The sequence below is a fragment of the Martes martes genome (genome assembly GCF_963455335.1).
Source record: "Martes martes genome assembly, chromosome: 13".
In the NCBI taxonomy this organism is placed as follows: Eukaryota; Metazoa; Chordata; class Mammalia; order Carnivora; family Mustelidae; genus Martes; species Martes martes.
Window position 1 is genome coordinate 60,574,856 of NC_137901.1, and position 17,448 is coordinate 60,592,303.

Consider the following 17,448-nt stretch of genomic DNA (forward strand, 5'->3'; position numbering starts at 1 on the left):
CTCTGAATATGATTTTAATTTTCATTGATTTTGTTGCTGCATTTATTAAAAATGGAATCCTTGAAATTTTTATCTTATATTTACTTATCATTTTTGCAGAATAAATGTACTTCATGCTTCATACTTTGGACGTGCTGGCTGAGCTGCTCTGAGTCTTTCAGGGAGCAAGGCCTTCAGGGAGCACAATCTGCCTGTGCAGCCCAAGCTTAATCCAGTCACTCCCAGACAATTGCTCCTAAGAGGCACATTCACCTAGAAAAGTGCACCAAAAAGGAAAAAATAGAACAGCATATTTTTTTCAGTGGCATAACCTAAATTTTCATTGCCCACAATTATAATACTTTATAATTTTAAAGTGATAATTTTATACTTTCAAAGTGCTTTCTTCAGTTATACAACTCAAGGTCAGATATTACTATCCCTATCTTACAAATGACAAAATACAGAACTAGTAAATGAATGAGGTAGGACTGGAATCCAGGACTCCTGACCAGCTCAGCTCTTTCTGCTACTTAAATCTCTCCACATTTGCACAGAGCAAGAAAAAAGTCCTCACACTTCATTCCTCACTCCAGCAAGCAAGAGTAGTAAATAAAAAGCAGATGCTTTAAATTTGTACATACCACCACAATCAACCAAACTTTTGATATATTAATATCAAAATTTTAATATTTTAAATATAATGATATTATATATAAATATATAATATATATTTATATTTAAATATAATAATAATATTTTAAATTTTGATATTTTGATATTTTAATATCAAAATATTTTGATATTTTAAAAAAGATTTGAATGATGCAATGCCCCGTCTCCCTCCATTGGTCTTTGTGAGTTCACTGGCATTGAGTTTCACCATAGCGGTGATCTCCCCATAGTAATTACCTTCAAAGTGATCTGTAATAACTCCATCCCCATCAAAGAATTCCAAATTATCACTCCCCTAAGGAGGCTAATTCCATCAACAACCCTAAATGCAGTTTGAAACTCATCTCTTGTAATTTTGATAATCAAAGTAAATATTAGCCCAAAATCTTTAAAATTAGTCATGGAAATTAGCATATGACCTCATACATAGAATCAGAACTATATAGACCAGATAAGAACACAACAAAATTGGATCCCTCTGATCTGTAAACTTGTGAAAGAATTAAGTTTTCTATCCAATGGCGGAGATATTGAGAAACATTTAGAAGATACTCATGAATGCCTTTTTCTAAGTGGTACCCCAAACCAGTGTTTTCCACAACATATTCATTCTGTAGCATCTAACATATTTAAAATTTACCTATCCTACCTTGATGAGATCAAGTTACATAACCACTGATAAAAACTGAGGAAAAGTAGAGGAACAAGGCAAAATATCTAACAGTAGCATATCAGTATGTTCATGAAGGAACATACTGGAACATACCGGAAGGAACATACTGGAAAATACTAGGTCAAACAATAGTCATGTTTCACTGTCATGTTTCACTTTATTAATGTGATTCTCCTTTGAAAAAATTATTTTTAAACCAACAAGGAGAGATGGTCTTCTGATTCTGAATATGTGGAATTGTTAGCTTCAATTAGTAAAAAAAAGATTCGATTTGGAAAAGACCTCATAGATCTAAATTTGAGGCCGTCCACTATTTTACACTTAATAAAAATTTGAGTCTGCAGAGGTTAAATAACTTACCCCAAATTACTGACATTTGCCAAAAGTACTTCAAATATACTTCCTTTAACATAAGCTTTCCAGATCCTGTTTTTTAGCCATATTACCTACTTCTCATCAAATTTCAAGTTAGGATAAGCAGTAGCTTATTTCTTAATTCTAATGGAAAATAGAAAACAATACAAGGCATGAAAATATCTTTATTTGATAGCAAAATTTTGATGTTTGACGATAGTTGCTTGAAAATGTAGAATTCTCAATAAGACTTTTAAGAAACCAGAATTTTAGGTTGTATAAGTTAAACAGAATGCATTTTCAGACTGAAGTAATACTTTGTTGATGAGACGATCTAAAATATTTTTCAAACCTCCACTATTAATTTTTCCTTTGCTTTATACAAAAAAGATGGCCCTTTTCTTATTGTTCAAAAAAAAAATTTTTTTTTAACCTAATGTGCCAGTAGAAGTCTGGAGCTTCTCTGGCTCTACTATTTTACTGTAATTCTGTAAAAGGCTCATTTCTCTTCCAAGGTCAATATGTAACTAACACAAAATATGGGTTACTTTAATTCGATTAAATAAGCAATGAATTTAAGCCTTGCTTTGGTACTTTTTGTGGAAGGGTGTATAGGTTGGGCTGTACTTATATTTTAGTAGTGCTTTGCCCTCAGTTTTTTCCCCTGAAATATTTTCTTAACCTGAATTCCTGTGTCCTTTTGATCTTTTCTCGATAGTCATTAATGGAGTACAATATCTTTCTTTCTCTTATTTGCTATGCATGTTCATTTCTCTTGGGAACAGCAAGCATAATCCTTGCTCCTATTTTCTACCTCATAATCATTGTTAAGGGATGTTAGAAAAAAATCATTGACATTAAAATTCACAAAGATGTGACTCCTAGATCAACCTAAAGCTATGACATTTTAAACACACCTCCTAAGCAATTCTTTTAAGGGCATAAAATTATTCACTGAGCACCTGGGTGGCTCAGTCGGTTAAGCGTCTGCCTTCAGCTTAGGTCGTAATCCCAAGGGATCCCAGTCCTGAATCAGGCTCTCTGCTCAGCGGGGAGCTTGCTTCTCCCTTCTCCCTCTGCTGTTCTCCCTGCTTGTGCTCTTCTCTCTCTCTATCTCAAATAAATAAAATCTTTTTAAGATTTTATTTATTTGACAGACAGTGCAGGGGTTGGGGAATGGCAGGCAGAGAGGGAGAGGGAGAAGCAGACTCCCTGCTGAGCAGAGAGCCCGACATGGGGCTCAATTCCAGGACCCTGAGATCATGACCCTAGCGAAAGGCAGACTTCAACCGACTGAGCCACCCAGGAACCCCTAAATAAAAAATCTTTAAAGAAAATTATTCCCTTGCAAATTTGGTAATTATCATTCCTCAACTGCAATATTGTCCTAATGTCATTGACATTTTCAGTTTTAACTGAATTATATAGCGTTCATTATTTTTATCTGTAGCAGAAGCAATTTTTTAATTTTATTGATTTTGTAGGATTTTAAATATTGGGCCAACTTTCCTCAGCTAAAGCAACCAATCAAGATAAGTTGGGCCAGGGGCACCTGGGTGGCTCAGTGGGTTAAAGCCTCTGCCTTTGGCTCAGGTCATGATCCCAGGGTCCTGGGATCGAGCCCTGCATGGGGCTCTCCACTCAGCAGGGAGCCTGCTTCCCCCTCCCTCTGTCTCTGCCTGCCTGTCTGCCTACTTGTGATCTCTGTCAAGTAAATAAATAAAATATTTTTTAAAAAGATAAGTTAGGCCAACTCTTTATGATGTTTACTTCATCAAACACACAAAATAGAAGACATTCATTTATGTAACATTCCTACAAGCATATCTAGAGATATTTGAAATTTTCATCCAGCTATATTTATACCTCTCCACTTACTTCTCTCCCACTCAGGAAAACTTGCCATTGTGCAAGAGAGTGAATATGACATAGTTTTTTAAAAGCCCAATAGCATAGTGTTAACACCTTAAATTTGTCTTATTGTGAAGTAAATTAATGCATTAAAATTTAAAATTCCTTCAAAGCACCTGAAATAAACTAAGATAGCAGCCTGCTGCATGCAGTCTTAGTTAGCAAGTCAGGTAGAATTACAACAGTATCCTGCCATTAACTTTTACCTATGCAGTTCACAACACAAAAAGTAGCATTTTTCAGTGATTGAGTACCAAATGATTAGAATCTCTATTACATGTATTTTAGAAGAAAAACATACCATGTAAAGATATATTTCAAAAAGATTTTGAAAAAGAACCTAATATTGCCATGGAATTTTACAAAGAGGTAACTTTTGAATTAACTTTTTCTATGATATTTAAAACAACCTGTACTTGTAATACAAGTTAACTGACTTTTACAATCAGGTATGTTAAAAACTGAAGATTCCAATTTGACATCTTTGAACTAATCTAAAAACATTAGTTTTAGTGATGTATTATCAGATAAAAAGTAATCAAGTTTTTTGAAACATTATTTATAACTTCAGCTTAAAAAATTAAAATTCCGTATCACGGGAAACAAGCTAGTATAAATCTCAAGCTGATTCTTGTAAGTTTTTTTTTTAAAGATTTTATTTATTTATTTGAGAGAGAGAGAGAGCATGAGGGGGGAGAAGGTCAGAGGGGAAAGCAGACGCCCTGCAGAGTTGGGAGCCCGATGTGGGATTCAATCCCAGGACTCTGGGATCATGACTTGAGCCCAAGGCAGTGGCTTAACCAACTGAGCCACCCAGGTGCCCTGATTCTTGTTAAGATGTACATGAGAAACTCGAGAGCAACCATCAAAAAATAAATAAACTTGAAAATATAGTGACAAAATTATTAAAGACATTTAAATGATACATTAGAAAATATTTACTTAATGCAAATGAAAGTGGTAAAGGGGAAATAGAGAAAAAAGAGTATGAAACACAAAGAAAACAAAAAGTTAAATGGTAAACATAAACCCAGGTATATAAATAAGAACATAAAATGTGAATGGATATAACAACACAGACAAAAGACAGAGACTGTCAGATGGAGAGGGTAAAAAAGATTTGACTTTACACCATCCACAGGAGACACTCTTTGTATTGAAAGATAAGAATTGATTAAAAGTTAAAGGATGGAAAAAGATATAATCATGCAGATGGCAACCACAAGAAAACTATACTAACATCAGAAAAAGCAGACTTTACAACAAAAATATTATTAGAGATAAAGAGGGCTTTTTATGATAAAAGGATATATACATGTAACAATTACAAACATATAACAGAGCACCAAAATACATGAAAAAAAAAAACTGATAGGAAGGAAGGGAGAAATAATTCAAAAGCAATAGTTGGAGAACTTTACTACTCTACTTTCATTAACAATTGAACAATTAGAATAGAACCATTAATGGATTGATAAAATACAATATTTGAACACTATAAACCATTAGACCCAGCATATAACTACAGAACATTCCACTCAACAACAGAATATACTTTTCTCTGAAGTGCACATGTGAACATTCTCCAGGACAAACTATGTTAATTCCTAAAACAAACACCAATAAATAAATCAATAGCAGGGGGAAAAATTGGGTAATTCACAAACACATTGAAATTAACACACTAACACACTCCTAAATAGCTAATGGGTCAAAGAAGAAGTCAAAAGGGACATCAGAAAATACTATGAAATGGATGAAAATGAAGAAAAACATACCGAAATCTATGGGATGCATCCAAAGGAGTGCTTAGAGGAAAATTTATAGCTGTAAATGACTATATTAAGAAGAAAGATCGAAATCAGTAAGTTAACCTTCCACCTTAAGATACTGGAAAAAGAAGTACAACTAAACCTAAAGCAAGAAGGACAGAAATAATAAAGAACAGGGTAGAAATGAATGAAAAAGGAATAGAAAAACAACAAAGAAAAGTCAATGAAACCAAACCCTAGTTCTTTGGAAAGATCAACAAATTGGGGGGAAAAAAGAAAGAGAGAGAAGTCTCCCATTACTAGAATCAGAAATGAAAGAGGAGTTATTACTACTGACTTTATGAAGAAATACTATGAACAGTATGTATACTATGTACAGCAAAATTAGATAACTTGGATGAAGTGGATAAATTCCTAGAAAGACACAAAATATCAAAACTGCCTCTAGAAGAAATAGACAATCTGGATAGACCTATAATAAGTGAAAAAACTGAACTAGTAATTTAAAAACTACCTATAAAGTAAAGCCCAGCCCAGAAGATGGTCTCTGAATTCTACCAAAGTGAAAACTGAATCAACTTGGGGCACATGCGTGGCTCCATTGGTTAAGTATCCAACTCTTGATTTTGGCTCAGGTAATGATCTCAGGGTTGTGAAATCAAGCCCTGCACTGGACTCCATACTGGTTGTGGAACCTGCTTAAGATTCTTTATCTCCCTCACTTCCTGCCCCCCCACCCCCTCCCACAACTCATGTGAACTCACTCTCTCTCCCTTCTTCCCTCTCTCAGAAAAAAGAAAAAAAAAAAAAAAGAATCAACTTTTCACCAACTCCCCAAAAAACAGCAGCAAGGAACACTTTCCAATTCATTTTGAGACCAGCATTACCCTGATACCAAATCAAAGACATCACAAGAAAAGTAAACTACAAACCAGTATCTCTTATGAATACAGACAGAAAAATCCTCAACAAAATACTAGCAAACTGAATACAGCTGCCTATATAAAAGAATTACACACCATGACCAAATACAATTTATTCCAGAAATTCAAGATTGGTTTAACACTTGAAAATCAATTTATGTAACACATTATATCAAAAAATCATGATTATCTCAATAGATGCAAAAAGAGCATTTGACAAAAATCCAACACCCTTTCGTGATAAAAATAAAAACAACTAGTAGCTAGACAGGAACTTCCTCAACCTGATAAAGGGCATCTATGAGAAAACTAGTTAACATCAGACTTAATGGTGAAAGAATGATTTCTCTCCAACAGCATGAATAAGACAAGAATATTTGCTCTTACCACTTCCCTTCAACATTGTCCTGGAGGTATTAGCCAGGGCAATTAGGCAGATAAAGGAATGAATGATGAATGAATGAATGAATGGGAGATATCTAGATTAGAAATGAAGAAGTAAAAGTACTTCTATTTATAGATATCATGATTGTGCCTAAAGAAAATCCTAAGGAATCCAGGGCGCCTGGGTGGCTCAGTGGGTTAAAACTTCTGCCTTCGGCTCAGGTCATGATCCCAGCGTTCTGGGATCAAGCCCCGCAGCGGGCTCTCTGCTCAGCAGGGAGCCTGCTTCCTCCTCTCTCTCTCTGCCTGCCTCTCTGCCTACTTGTGATCTCGGTCTGTCAAATAAATAAATAAATAAATAATTAAATAAATCTTTAAAAAAAAAAAGAAAAGAAAATCCTAAGGAATCCACTAAAAAAAAACTATTAGAACCACTAAATGAGGTCAGCAAGGTTGCATGATACAAGATCAACATACGAAAATCAATTATATGTCTATACACTTGCAATAAACAATCCAAAAATGAAACTAAGTAAAACAACTCCATTTATAATAGCATCAAAAAGCTAAAATAGGAAAAAATTAACAGAAGTACAAAACTTATACTCTGAAAACTATAAAATGTTGAGGGAAAAAAAAAGATTTAAAATAAATGGCAAAAAAACCATATTCATGAAGAAAAATGATGTAATGTCTTCATCTTAACAATGTTAAGATGACAATACTCCACAAATACTCTACAATTTCAAGGCAATCCTTAGAATCCTGGTGTTTTATAGAAATCAGCAGGCTGATCCTAAAATTCATATGGAATTGCAAAAGACCCAGGATAGCCAAAACAATTTTGAAAAAGAACACAGTTGTAGGACTGTCACACTTCCCAATTTCAAAATGTACAGAAAAGCAATGATAGATAAGGAAAATGTGTGGTACGGGGAATAAAAAACCAGACTGGCACAATAGGAATACAAAGTCATGACTCTATTCCTACATTTATAATCAACTAACAAGGCTGTCAAGATCATTCAATGGGGATAGAATAGTCTTTTCAACAAATGGTGATTAAACACCTGAATAAGTTGGCCCCTTACTGACAACATACACAAAACTTAACTGAAAAAAGACCAAAGGCCTAAGAGCTAACACTATAATACTCTTAGAAGAAAACTTAGTGGTAAATCTTCATGACCTTAGATTTGGCAATGGATTCTTAAATATGACAACAAAACCAACAGCAACAACAAAACAGATACATTGACCTTTGTCAAAATTAAAAACTTCAGTACTTCAAAAAAAACCCCAACAACTTTAGTACTACAAGGATACAATCATGAAAATGAAAACAACCCACAGACTAGGAAAAAATATCTACAAATCAGGGGCGCCTGGGTGGCTCAGCCAGTTAAGTGTCTGCCTTCGGCTCAGGTCATGATCTCAGGGTCCTGGGATTGAGCCCCACATCGGGCTCTCTGCTCGGCGGGGAGCCTGCTTCCTCCTCTCTCTGCCTGCCTCTCTGCCTACTTGTGATCTCTGTCTGTTAAATAAATAAATAAAATCTTTAAAAAAAAAAAAGACCATTATAAAATATCTACAAATCATATGTCTGATAGGAGACTTGTATTTAAAATATATAAAGGACTCTGACAACTCATAACAAAAAGACAACCCAATTTAAAAACGGTGATAGATCCAAATAGACATTTCTTCAAGGAAGATATACAAATGGCCAATAAGCACATGAAAGAATGCTCAATGTCATGAGCCATTAGGGAAATGCAAATAAAAACCACAAAGAGATACCACTTCATACCCAACAGGATGACTAGAATCAGAATAAAGTCAGATAGTAACAAGGTTGGCAAGATTGCAGAGAAATCAGAAAACTCATCCACTGCTAGTGGGATTAGAAAGTGTTGGGCACCTGGGTAGCTCAGTGGGTTAAGCCTCTGCCTTCGGCTCAGGTCATGATCTCAGGGTCCTGGGATCAAGCTCCACATCTGGCCCTCTGCTCAGCGGGGAGCCTGCTTCCCTCTCTCTGCCTGCCTCTTTACCTAGTTGTGATCCCCCTCTCTCTCTGTCAGATAAATAAATAAAATCTTAAAAAAAAAAAAGTGGTGCGGCTGCTTTGGAAATCTATTTGGCATTTCACTAAAATGTTGATTATCATATGACCTAGCAATTCCTCTTCTAGATATACATTCAAGAGAAATGAAGATACATGCCCACATAAAACCACATAAATAATATAGCAGCACTATTTATAATAGCCAAAAAGTGAACACAACCAAAATGTCTATTGATTGTCAAAAGCGTAAACAAATAACATATCCATGTAATGGAGTATTATTTGCCCATAAAAAAATGACATGATACATGCAAGAACATGGATAAATCTAAGACATTATGCTAAGTGAAAGAAGCCTGTCACAGAGGACCATATGTGATTCCATTCATATGAAAATCCAGAATAGGGAAATCTACATAGAAAGTAGATTAGTGGTTGCTTTGGGCTAGGGAGAAAGGAAGGTAGAGAATAGGGAGATGGGAAAGTAATAGCTAAAGGGTAAAGGGTTTCTTTTTGAGGTGATGAAATGTTCTAATACTGATTCAAGATGGTTGTATGTATCTCTAAATATAATATGAACCACAATTAATTATTATATATAAATGATGAATCACTAAATTCTATTACTAAAACCAATACTACATTATGTTAACTAACTTGAATTTAAATTAAAACTTGGAAGAAAAGAAGGTAGGCAAATTATGTCAATAAAGCTGAATTGGTGATAAAATGTTTGCTTGTGTTCAAATCAAATAGATTTTCTAACTTCTGACAATCATCTTCCAGTTTTATACTACCATTCCTCCTATTCCTTTACTGTACATTATGTACAAGGAAACGATTTTGTAAAAATTCAGTAACAACTGGCCAGGTGTAATCAACTTATAAATAAATGGACTTTGGAATTAATTCTCTCAAAATACAGACAATATGACTGAAATATTTTCTAGATGCATGTTAGTAGGCACTATCCCTCTACCTCAGTTTACTGAATCTCTTTTGAGTATACAAATAGTTGAATTCTACACCACAATGAATCTCAAGCAGCTCATTGCCCCTCAAAGGCTTCGGCTTCTCTAGGCCATCCTCCCTAAAAGGTAATTCTGGCCTCACGTCAGGGACTTGATGTCCCAAATATTACTGTAATTTTTGACAGGTTATGTGATGGGTACCATAAAAGGTACCTTCCATATCCCTATGTCTTGGGTAGAACAAGTAAAATGAAAATTTTCCATACTATATTGGATTGTTACTTGGTCATACCTAATACCTAATAATGCCATGCCCACAGAGAGAAAAACTCACATTGTGCAGACACAGCAAAAAGCAGTAAACTCGAAGTCAGAATTTGATTCTAGAACAGGTCTGCTATTAGAGATATGTATCTTTAGACAGGGAACTTCATGTCTCAGGATTTTCGTTACTATATAAATTACGTGGACCAGAAGACTTACAAGCCCCAAATCCTATAATTTCAGGCCATGACATATTAAAATGCATAAAGACAGTTAAAACTCTAGTTTTAGACAGTTAAAACTCTATTGGCAGTTAAAAGAGACTACCAATAATAATTACAGAAAAATTACAAAAACAAAACAAAACAGAACCAGTTACCTTCAAAAACACTGGTGAACAACTGTTTTGGAGTATTAGTACAAGTCTAAATTCAGTAGACTCAGAGAAGGAATCTTTCATAAGAATGTATGTGAACTGGGGTGCCTGGGTGGCTCAGTCATTCATTTTAGTTCAGGTCATGAACTCAGAGTCCCAAGATCAAGCCCCACATTAGGCTCTGTGCTCAGAAGAGAGTCTGCTTGAGGATTCTCTGTCTCCCTTTCCCTTTGCCCTCCTCACCACTTGATCGCTCTCTAAAACAAATAAATCTTTAAAAAATAGAGAATATATGTTTAATGACCAGCTAATAAACTCCTCTACTTCCCTTCTAATATCCATAACTACTTCAATACTGGAATCATGTAGTTAACTCACAAACCAAACACAAGTCAAATGGAATTACAATGATATGCCAACCACATCTCAGAAGAAAAATTAAACATTTAATACCCACATTTACATGCATTAATGATTATAACTCAACTTGTGCTTTAAATATAGCGTATGCTATAAACAATTTAGGTTTTCAAAATGAGATGGCTTCTATTGTATGTTTAGCTATTTTGTACATGCTTTGGCTAACCTTAAATTATTTCTGAACTACCAACAGCTAGAAAGCAATGCTGCCTTTTCACTGGTTTTAAAAGTTAAGAGCATGTTAAAAATCAGATCATCTAATTCCTGTACTTATATTCTTAAGTAGAAAGGACAAAACTGTTATCTAAGAGTCCAAAAAAAAAAACCACCAAAAAAAAAAAAAAACCAACCCTGTAAAAATTGCCAACTGTAGTCTAACCTAAAATATGTTCTTGTTTAGTACAGCATGAAATCAAAAGTACGAATGGGCTAGTTTAAGCAATCAATGATTTATAACTAATGCCTTCTGATGGTCAGTTACATGGCACAGAATACTACATTAACAGCAATAGTCTTCAGATATAAAGCCTACTCTTCATTTGGTTCAAATGTTATCCTTGTTAAGAAGTAGAAAAGTGGGTTTCAAATATGTGTACTTTCCAGAATGGCCAAGTTATAGATGTATTTTTGCAGATCATATAAAAAAATGTATACCTCAATAACAGAAAAAAATGTAAAGGTATCTGGAGTGTTCACTTAGTTTGAACTAAATTTAATGTTTTATTCAACAGGCTCATGCTTGAGTAATAAAGTTTCTAGGTTTCTGATATTCTTCTACTAAACAAATACACCTATATATTATGCACACACATATATATGTGTAGAGGACTGTATTAGTGTACATATTGTCAAAAAGAACACATTAAAGACATTATATAAAAAATTTTACATTTTTAATACGAAAACAACTTTTATGACAGTTAAATAGACAAGGTAAATTTAATTTTTAAAAAGAAAAATTACTGGTAGTAAGAGAATTCTAGTGATAAATGCACTGAAAGAATCTTTTGGAATAAACCACCTTTACAGGAAATTATTCACATCAGACTCTATTAAAGTGCATAAAAAGGAAATTTATTTTAGAACTCATACCAAAGACGCATTATGAATACATGTGTAACTCTGGTACAACAAGTCAGGAAGATATTACCCAGCCTCAGTTATAACATAACCTTGATCTTAACATAGTCTGCCTCTTAATATGTGCCCCATAAATAGTTAATTCTAAAAGTTGAACATTACAAGCAATTTTCCCTATTGATAGCTTTATGAGTAATTCCGGTAACAGAGGGAAAAAGTCTTAGTTCTTATTTTGCTAATTCTCTAAAGTCAGGTCAGTCTCACAAGAAACACCTGATTATTATCTTCAGTGAAAGTTAGGAAGGATATTTTCAGATTTTTTTAAACAAGTTAAATCATAAATATTTATCATATATAAAAATAAGCAAAGGTAAATTTTAGGGTATCTCTAGGTTTTACTTTTTTTAAAAAACATTAAATCATTTTCTTTGCAGTGAAGTGATGAAAAGGAGTAACCTGTATAGCCAACTGGTATCCTGGTTTTTTTAAACTTTTTTTTTAAGTAGGTTCCACGCCCAGCATGGACCCCAGTGTGGGCTGAACTCACAACCCTGAGATCAAGACCTGAGCTGAGATCAGGAGTGGGATACTTAACTAACTGAGCCACCCAGGCACCCCCACGGTTGCTTTCTTAAGATCAATGGATGAACCAACTGAATCAAGATCTGTGCAGAGATGCTAAATGGATAGTTAAATCAATTGTCATGCAGCTCCTTAAAAAACTGCTACAGTTTTTTTTAATGGTCACTATTGCTCACTTTTAAAACCAACTTTTAAATCTTGCTCAATTTTAAAGCAAATATCAGCATGGAGTCCCTCATATATGCTCATTTTTCAGTGGCCTCACATAATGATTCTCCAATTTAGAGTAGTCACATATACACTGATGATTTTAGCACAATGGAAAACAAAAAGGAAGAAAGAAAAACAAATGTAGTTTCAAGACAGAAAAACAAATGTGATTTTATAAGATGAAATCCATGAAGAGGATAGTAATGAATTCTTTGACTACAGAAAATCAGCAACAGACTGCCAATAATAATCACAGAAACCAGTTTATCAGTGTCACAACAAAAGGGTATGATGAATTTTTTCTAAAATACTCATTTTTGAGGCACCTGGGTGGCTCAGTCAGTTAAGCATCTGTCTTCAGCTCAGGTCATGATCCCAGAGTCCTGGAATAGAGCCCTGCATCAGGCTCCCTGCTCAGCGGGTTGCCTGCTTCCCCCTCTCCCTCTGCCATTCCCCTGCTTATGTGTGCTCTCTGTCTCTCAAATAAATAAAGATTTAAAAATTTTAAAAATAAAAAAATACTCATTTTATAATGGATCAAACTAACATATTTATAAATTATTTATGTACTTTTATGTGAGGTTTGTTTTGTTATTAATCTTTACGCTTTTCTGCTATTTGTTTTTCCTACTCTTGCATCGAAGTCTTTCAATAAATCCCTGGAAAGTCACAAATATCCCCATGGCCACAGGTAAACCACAGAAGTGATGATTCATCAAAATGTATTTTCACTTATTTAATAAATAAATCTGTTGTGAGGTTAATTTCTAATTATATAAAATAATCCCATTAATCTATGAAAAATAATGATATTGATTTTTACTATGGCTCAAACCCTTGGACAAATAAATCTCTCTGATTACCTGTTAATGTAAAGAAAATGGAGTAAATTTTATATTCATATTTAAACTACTGAATACCTGTAAACAAAGTAGCATTTATTAAAATAAAGTATACACTTAATTTATACTAAATTTCACTCAGATTTACACAAGTTTTTTATCCTTAATTTTTAAATACACACATGATTTTTTTCAAACATTATCAGTCTGGTATATACAAAAGTGAAATATGACATCCAAGCCAGAATGTGATTCTTAAAATAACAACCTCTAAACAGCTAGTAATGTACAATGTGTAAAATTCCAATAAAACACAGGTATATTCTTATAGAAATGTTAGTCCTATAATACCGAGCGATATTTACAAGCAAACATGATCCAAACAGCACATGCAGATTCAGGGTAAGTAAACACTCGGACACGGACTGCCAGTCGCACCTGGTCTCCACGGCAACAGATTATCTCTTCACAGAATGGAGATCTATATAAGAAAGAAAGTGAACTTCTAAGTCAATATTTAAAATAACTTTAAAAAATCCTGTCTCTGCTACCAATAGCCCTCTGATTTGGGTTGACCTATTCAAATTATAGAATATTTCCTCAGTCTATAAATTTAAAAAATTACCCTGGACAAGATCAGAAATCCTCAACTGAGACTGTACCAAAATCAATGGGAAAATTATCCCAACTCCCTAGAACTACATTTCAGATTTAATGAATCACAATCTGCGGCAAGGAAAATATTAAATCATTACAAAAGTTCACCATGTGATTCTAAAATCATTCCCAAATAACCAGACTAACAGAATGCTAAAATCCCTAGCTTAAGAGGGGCACCTGGGTGGCTCAATAGGTTGCACATCTTATTCCTGGTTTCGGCTAAGGTCATGATCTCAGAGTCGTGAGATCCAGCCCCACATTGGACTCCATGCTCAGCACAGAGTCTGCTTGTCCTCACTATGCCCCCATCTCATGCTCTCAAATAAATAAATAAGTATCTTTAAATTCCCAAGCCAATAATAACATTTATGAACTCATGAATTCTACCTTACCGAAGACATGTGGCAAATGCACGCCTTGCATTTCTATATACAAAATGTATTGGGAACCCTTTGAATGTGTGACCATCAGGGACAGCCCTCCTTATGGCATCTTGAAATTCTTCATTGCCTGCAGATATACTTGTTGTACGCTCAAATTCATAAGAAGCCAAAGCTGGTGACAAGAGATAGGAAAGCTGGTCTTCCCAAACAGTAGTGAGACCAAGATCCTACAGCAATCAAAAGATAAAAAGAAAAGGTGAAATACACTAATATTTTTAAAACCAATTATAAGCATTGACTATTTTAATGCATACCAAGAGATTTTTAAAACATCATAACTTGTTAAATTTTCTATTAATAAGTGTAAGGACACATGCAAATAAAGGAACTACAAATATCTGGTTTTACTTCTTAGAGAAAAAAATAAAGCTTTCAATACAATGATGTTACTAAAGGCTCCAAAATCTATACTTCCTTAATATCCACTAGAAAAGATTATATGGAAGAGTCCTACTATGGAAAACACAGTGCCACTGAAATTTGAAATCATATTTTACCTAACTTTAGAGTTTAGTAAGATTGAATCTGCTTAATTTGATTGCTCTAACACAAATTCAACAGTAGTAGAAAAGTCAACAAATGAATTGCAAGTATAAGTAAACTCAAGTATTTATTTAAAAAAACACTAACTTTCATACTGTAAAGAGATAAAAAGGTGAAAAAGACATGCTATAGGCCTTCAGGGAGCTTAAAACATGTTTCTATGGAATGTTAAAGGCAATTATGATTTCATCTATAACATCAAATGAACTATAGATATCTAGACATGATATTTTAAAAACATTAAATGAACAAAATATTGTCAAAATTCTAAATATTTTGATTATCATAATAAATCTCTACCATATCCTCATTTTGTGTTCAAGGTTTTAACTGGTTCCAAGTAACCCCAAAGGTCTATATCATCTATCTTTTTACTGTGGCAACAAGTAAATCTCACTTGCTGGCTTACAGGCACAATCAACTTAGTGATCAACACTAGTATCTAGCTCAGTTTTCTTCTATATAAGTTCTTATAATGTAATAAAATACTGGTCTTGTTTGTAAACAAGACCTAAGAAAATTAAAAGGCAGTGTAAGTGATGGAGGGAAAGGGGCAGTAATTAGGGGCTTTCATTCCCAGCGATATAGTGAACTAGGTCCTTGAACAACCTATTGCTAAGACCAAACTACAAATGCCAGATTAAATATTTTCCAAAATATACTTTTAGATGCTTTGGTGAGTTGGCAAGTGAGTACAGCAGATTTTAGAAGCCAAAACTAATAATAATTGGGGACCCACCAAACATATTTGATAAATAAGTTTGCCTTTGATGGCCTCAAGGAACACAGAAAACAGGATTCACTGAAGATGGGGCGTCTATCAGAGAATCCAAAAAGGTGAATTAGAAATAAGTCTTCTGGGATTCTAGTCCTTTGACAGTTACATGTGTTACAAATAACTTTTCCCACTCCAATTGTGCTCTTTTCACTCCCTGCCTGGCTTCTTTTGATGAAAAAAATTCTTAAAATATACTAATGTTTTTATTTTTTTTAATATCTTCTTTAATGTACAAAAGAAATCTGAAGGGCTAAGAAATAAGAGGTTTGATTTCATTAGTAATCAGGGAAATGCAAATTAAAGCTAAAATGAGGATATACTTTTACATCCAGCTAAGTAAGTGTAACAGGAAGAAATAAACAAAACCAACCTGGAAAAAAAAGAATATGAAAAAATATAACCCAACATTTTTGAAGAGAATAGTATCAATAAGTGCTTCACAAAAAAATCCAAATTAGTGGTATTTAGCAAAACTCTGAACTAGTTCAACATTCTTTTCTAGAAGGAAGTAATGAATTCTGAAAGTATTAAGTGAATTTAGAAATTTCTGAGTCTTAGAACCTAACTCTCATGACTTTCAAAACTACAAGCTCCTTAAGGGTAGGAACTAATTTTGCTTTCTTCAGGGCTAGAACAGTGACGGCACTATCCCACCTGCCCCCTCCCCAAATTGTTAAATATATAAACAAATGAAAAAAAATGCACAAAACTACAAATTTCAGTGTTAATTACCTTCCTGTGTTCTGACACCAGCAGCCTTAGCTGCATTTCTATTTCATTACTTGTTACTGAAGCATCAATTGTGGAGGCACATAGAGGGGGAAAGGGAGGAAGGGATGTTGTAGCTCCTGGAGCACACACAGATTTGATTGCTTCTTCACTCATGGGTTTCCATTTGGATTCATCATTCAAATCAAATACACAGATTTCTACTGAGTCAGAGGGCTGACAATTTCCCAGGAACATCTGATGATTGAAAACACAACCAATTGTTCGATATGGGTACAATGGTTTGGGCTGTTCAGCAACTGGAGATTCATCAGGATTGGCAGGTTTGTGGATGTACCTAAAAAAAGTAAATCATAACCTTCTATAATAAAAACTTAAAAATTAAAAAGTCAACACCTTATTGAAGAAGATATTTAAGGCTATAAATATTTCTGGGACTAGAGTTCAATATTTGCTTTTTCTTCTTATATTTCTACAATTTGATTACTCTTTAGTAATTGTATGGCACATATTATGATATAAAAATCAACTTTATTCAACATGAAAATATATCCTATGTATAACCATTAAGATAAAAACCGTTTAGGGTGCCCGGGTGGCACAGTCATTGGGCATCTGCCTTCAGCTCAGGTCATGATCCCAGCGTCCTGGGATCGTGCTCCTTGCTCAGCGGGATGCCTGCTTCTCCCTCTCGCACTCCCCCTGCTTGTGTTCCTGCTCTCACTGTCTCTCTGTCAAATTAAAAAAAAAAATCTTAAAAAAAAAGATAAAAACTGTTCATCTCAGATAACACAATTAAAATAATTTAGCTATA

The 17,448-nt window shown here is 34.2% G+C and overlaps 1 protein-coding gene across 2 annotated transcripts in view; it reads right to left on the bottom strand.

The window, feature by feature from the left end:
* Nucleotides 1-17,448, bottom strand: part of CEP76 (centrosomal protein 76) — a 35,118-nt gene continuing 17,670 nt past the window's right edge. The window contains exons 10-13 of one of the 2 annotated variants that reach the window (XM_080822213.1): nt 16,638-16,971; nt 14,534-14,751; nt 13,920-13,962; nt 1-252 (exon numbers count right to left, since the gene is read on the bottom strand). In XM_080822213.1, the coding sequence (XP_080678339.1) occupies nt 112-252; nt 13,920-13,962; nt 14,534-14,751; nt 16,638-16,971 (736 nt within the window). In that variant the 3' untranslated portion in view covers nt 1-111. Of the gene's footprint in view, nt 253-12,347; nt 13,963-14,533; nt 14,752-16,637; nt 16,972-17,448 lie in introns of those variants that run through there. The other variant, XM_080822214.1, reaches the window with a different exon arrangement.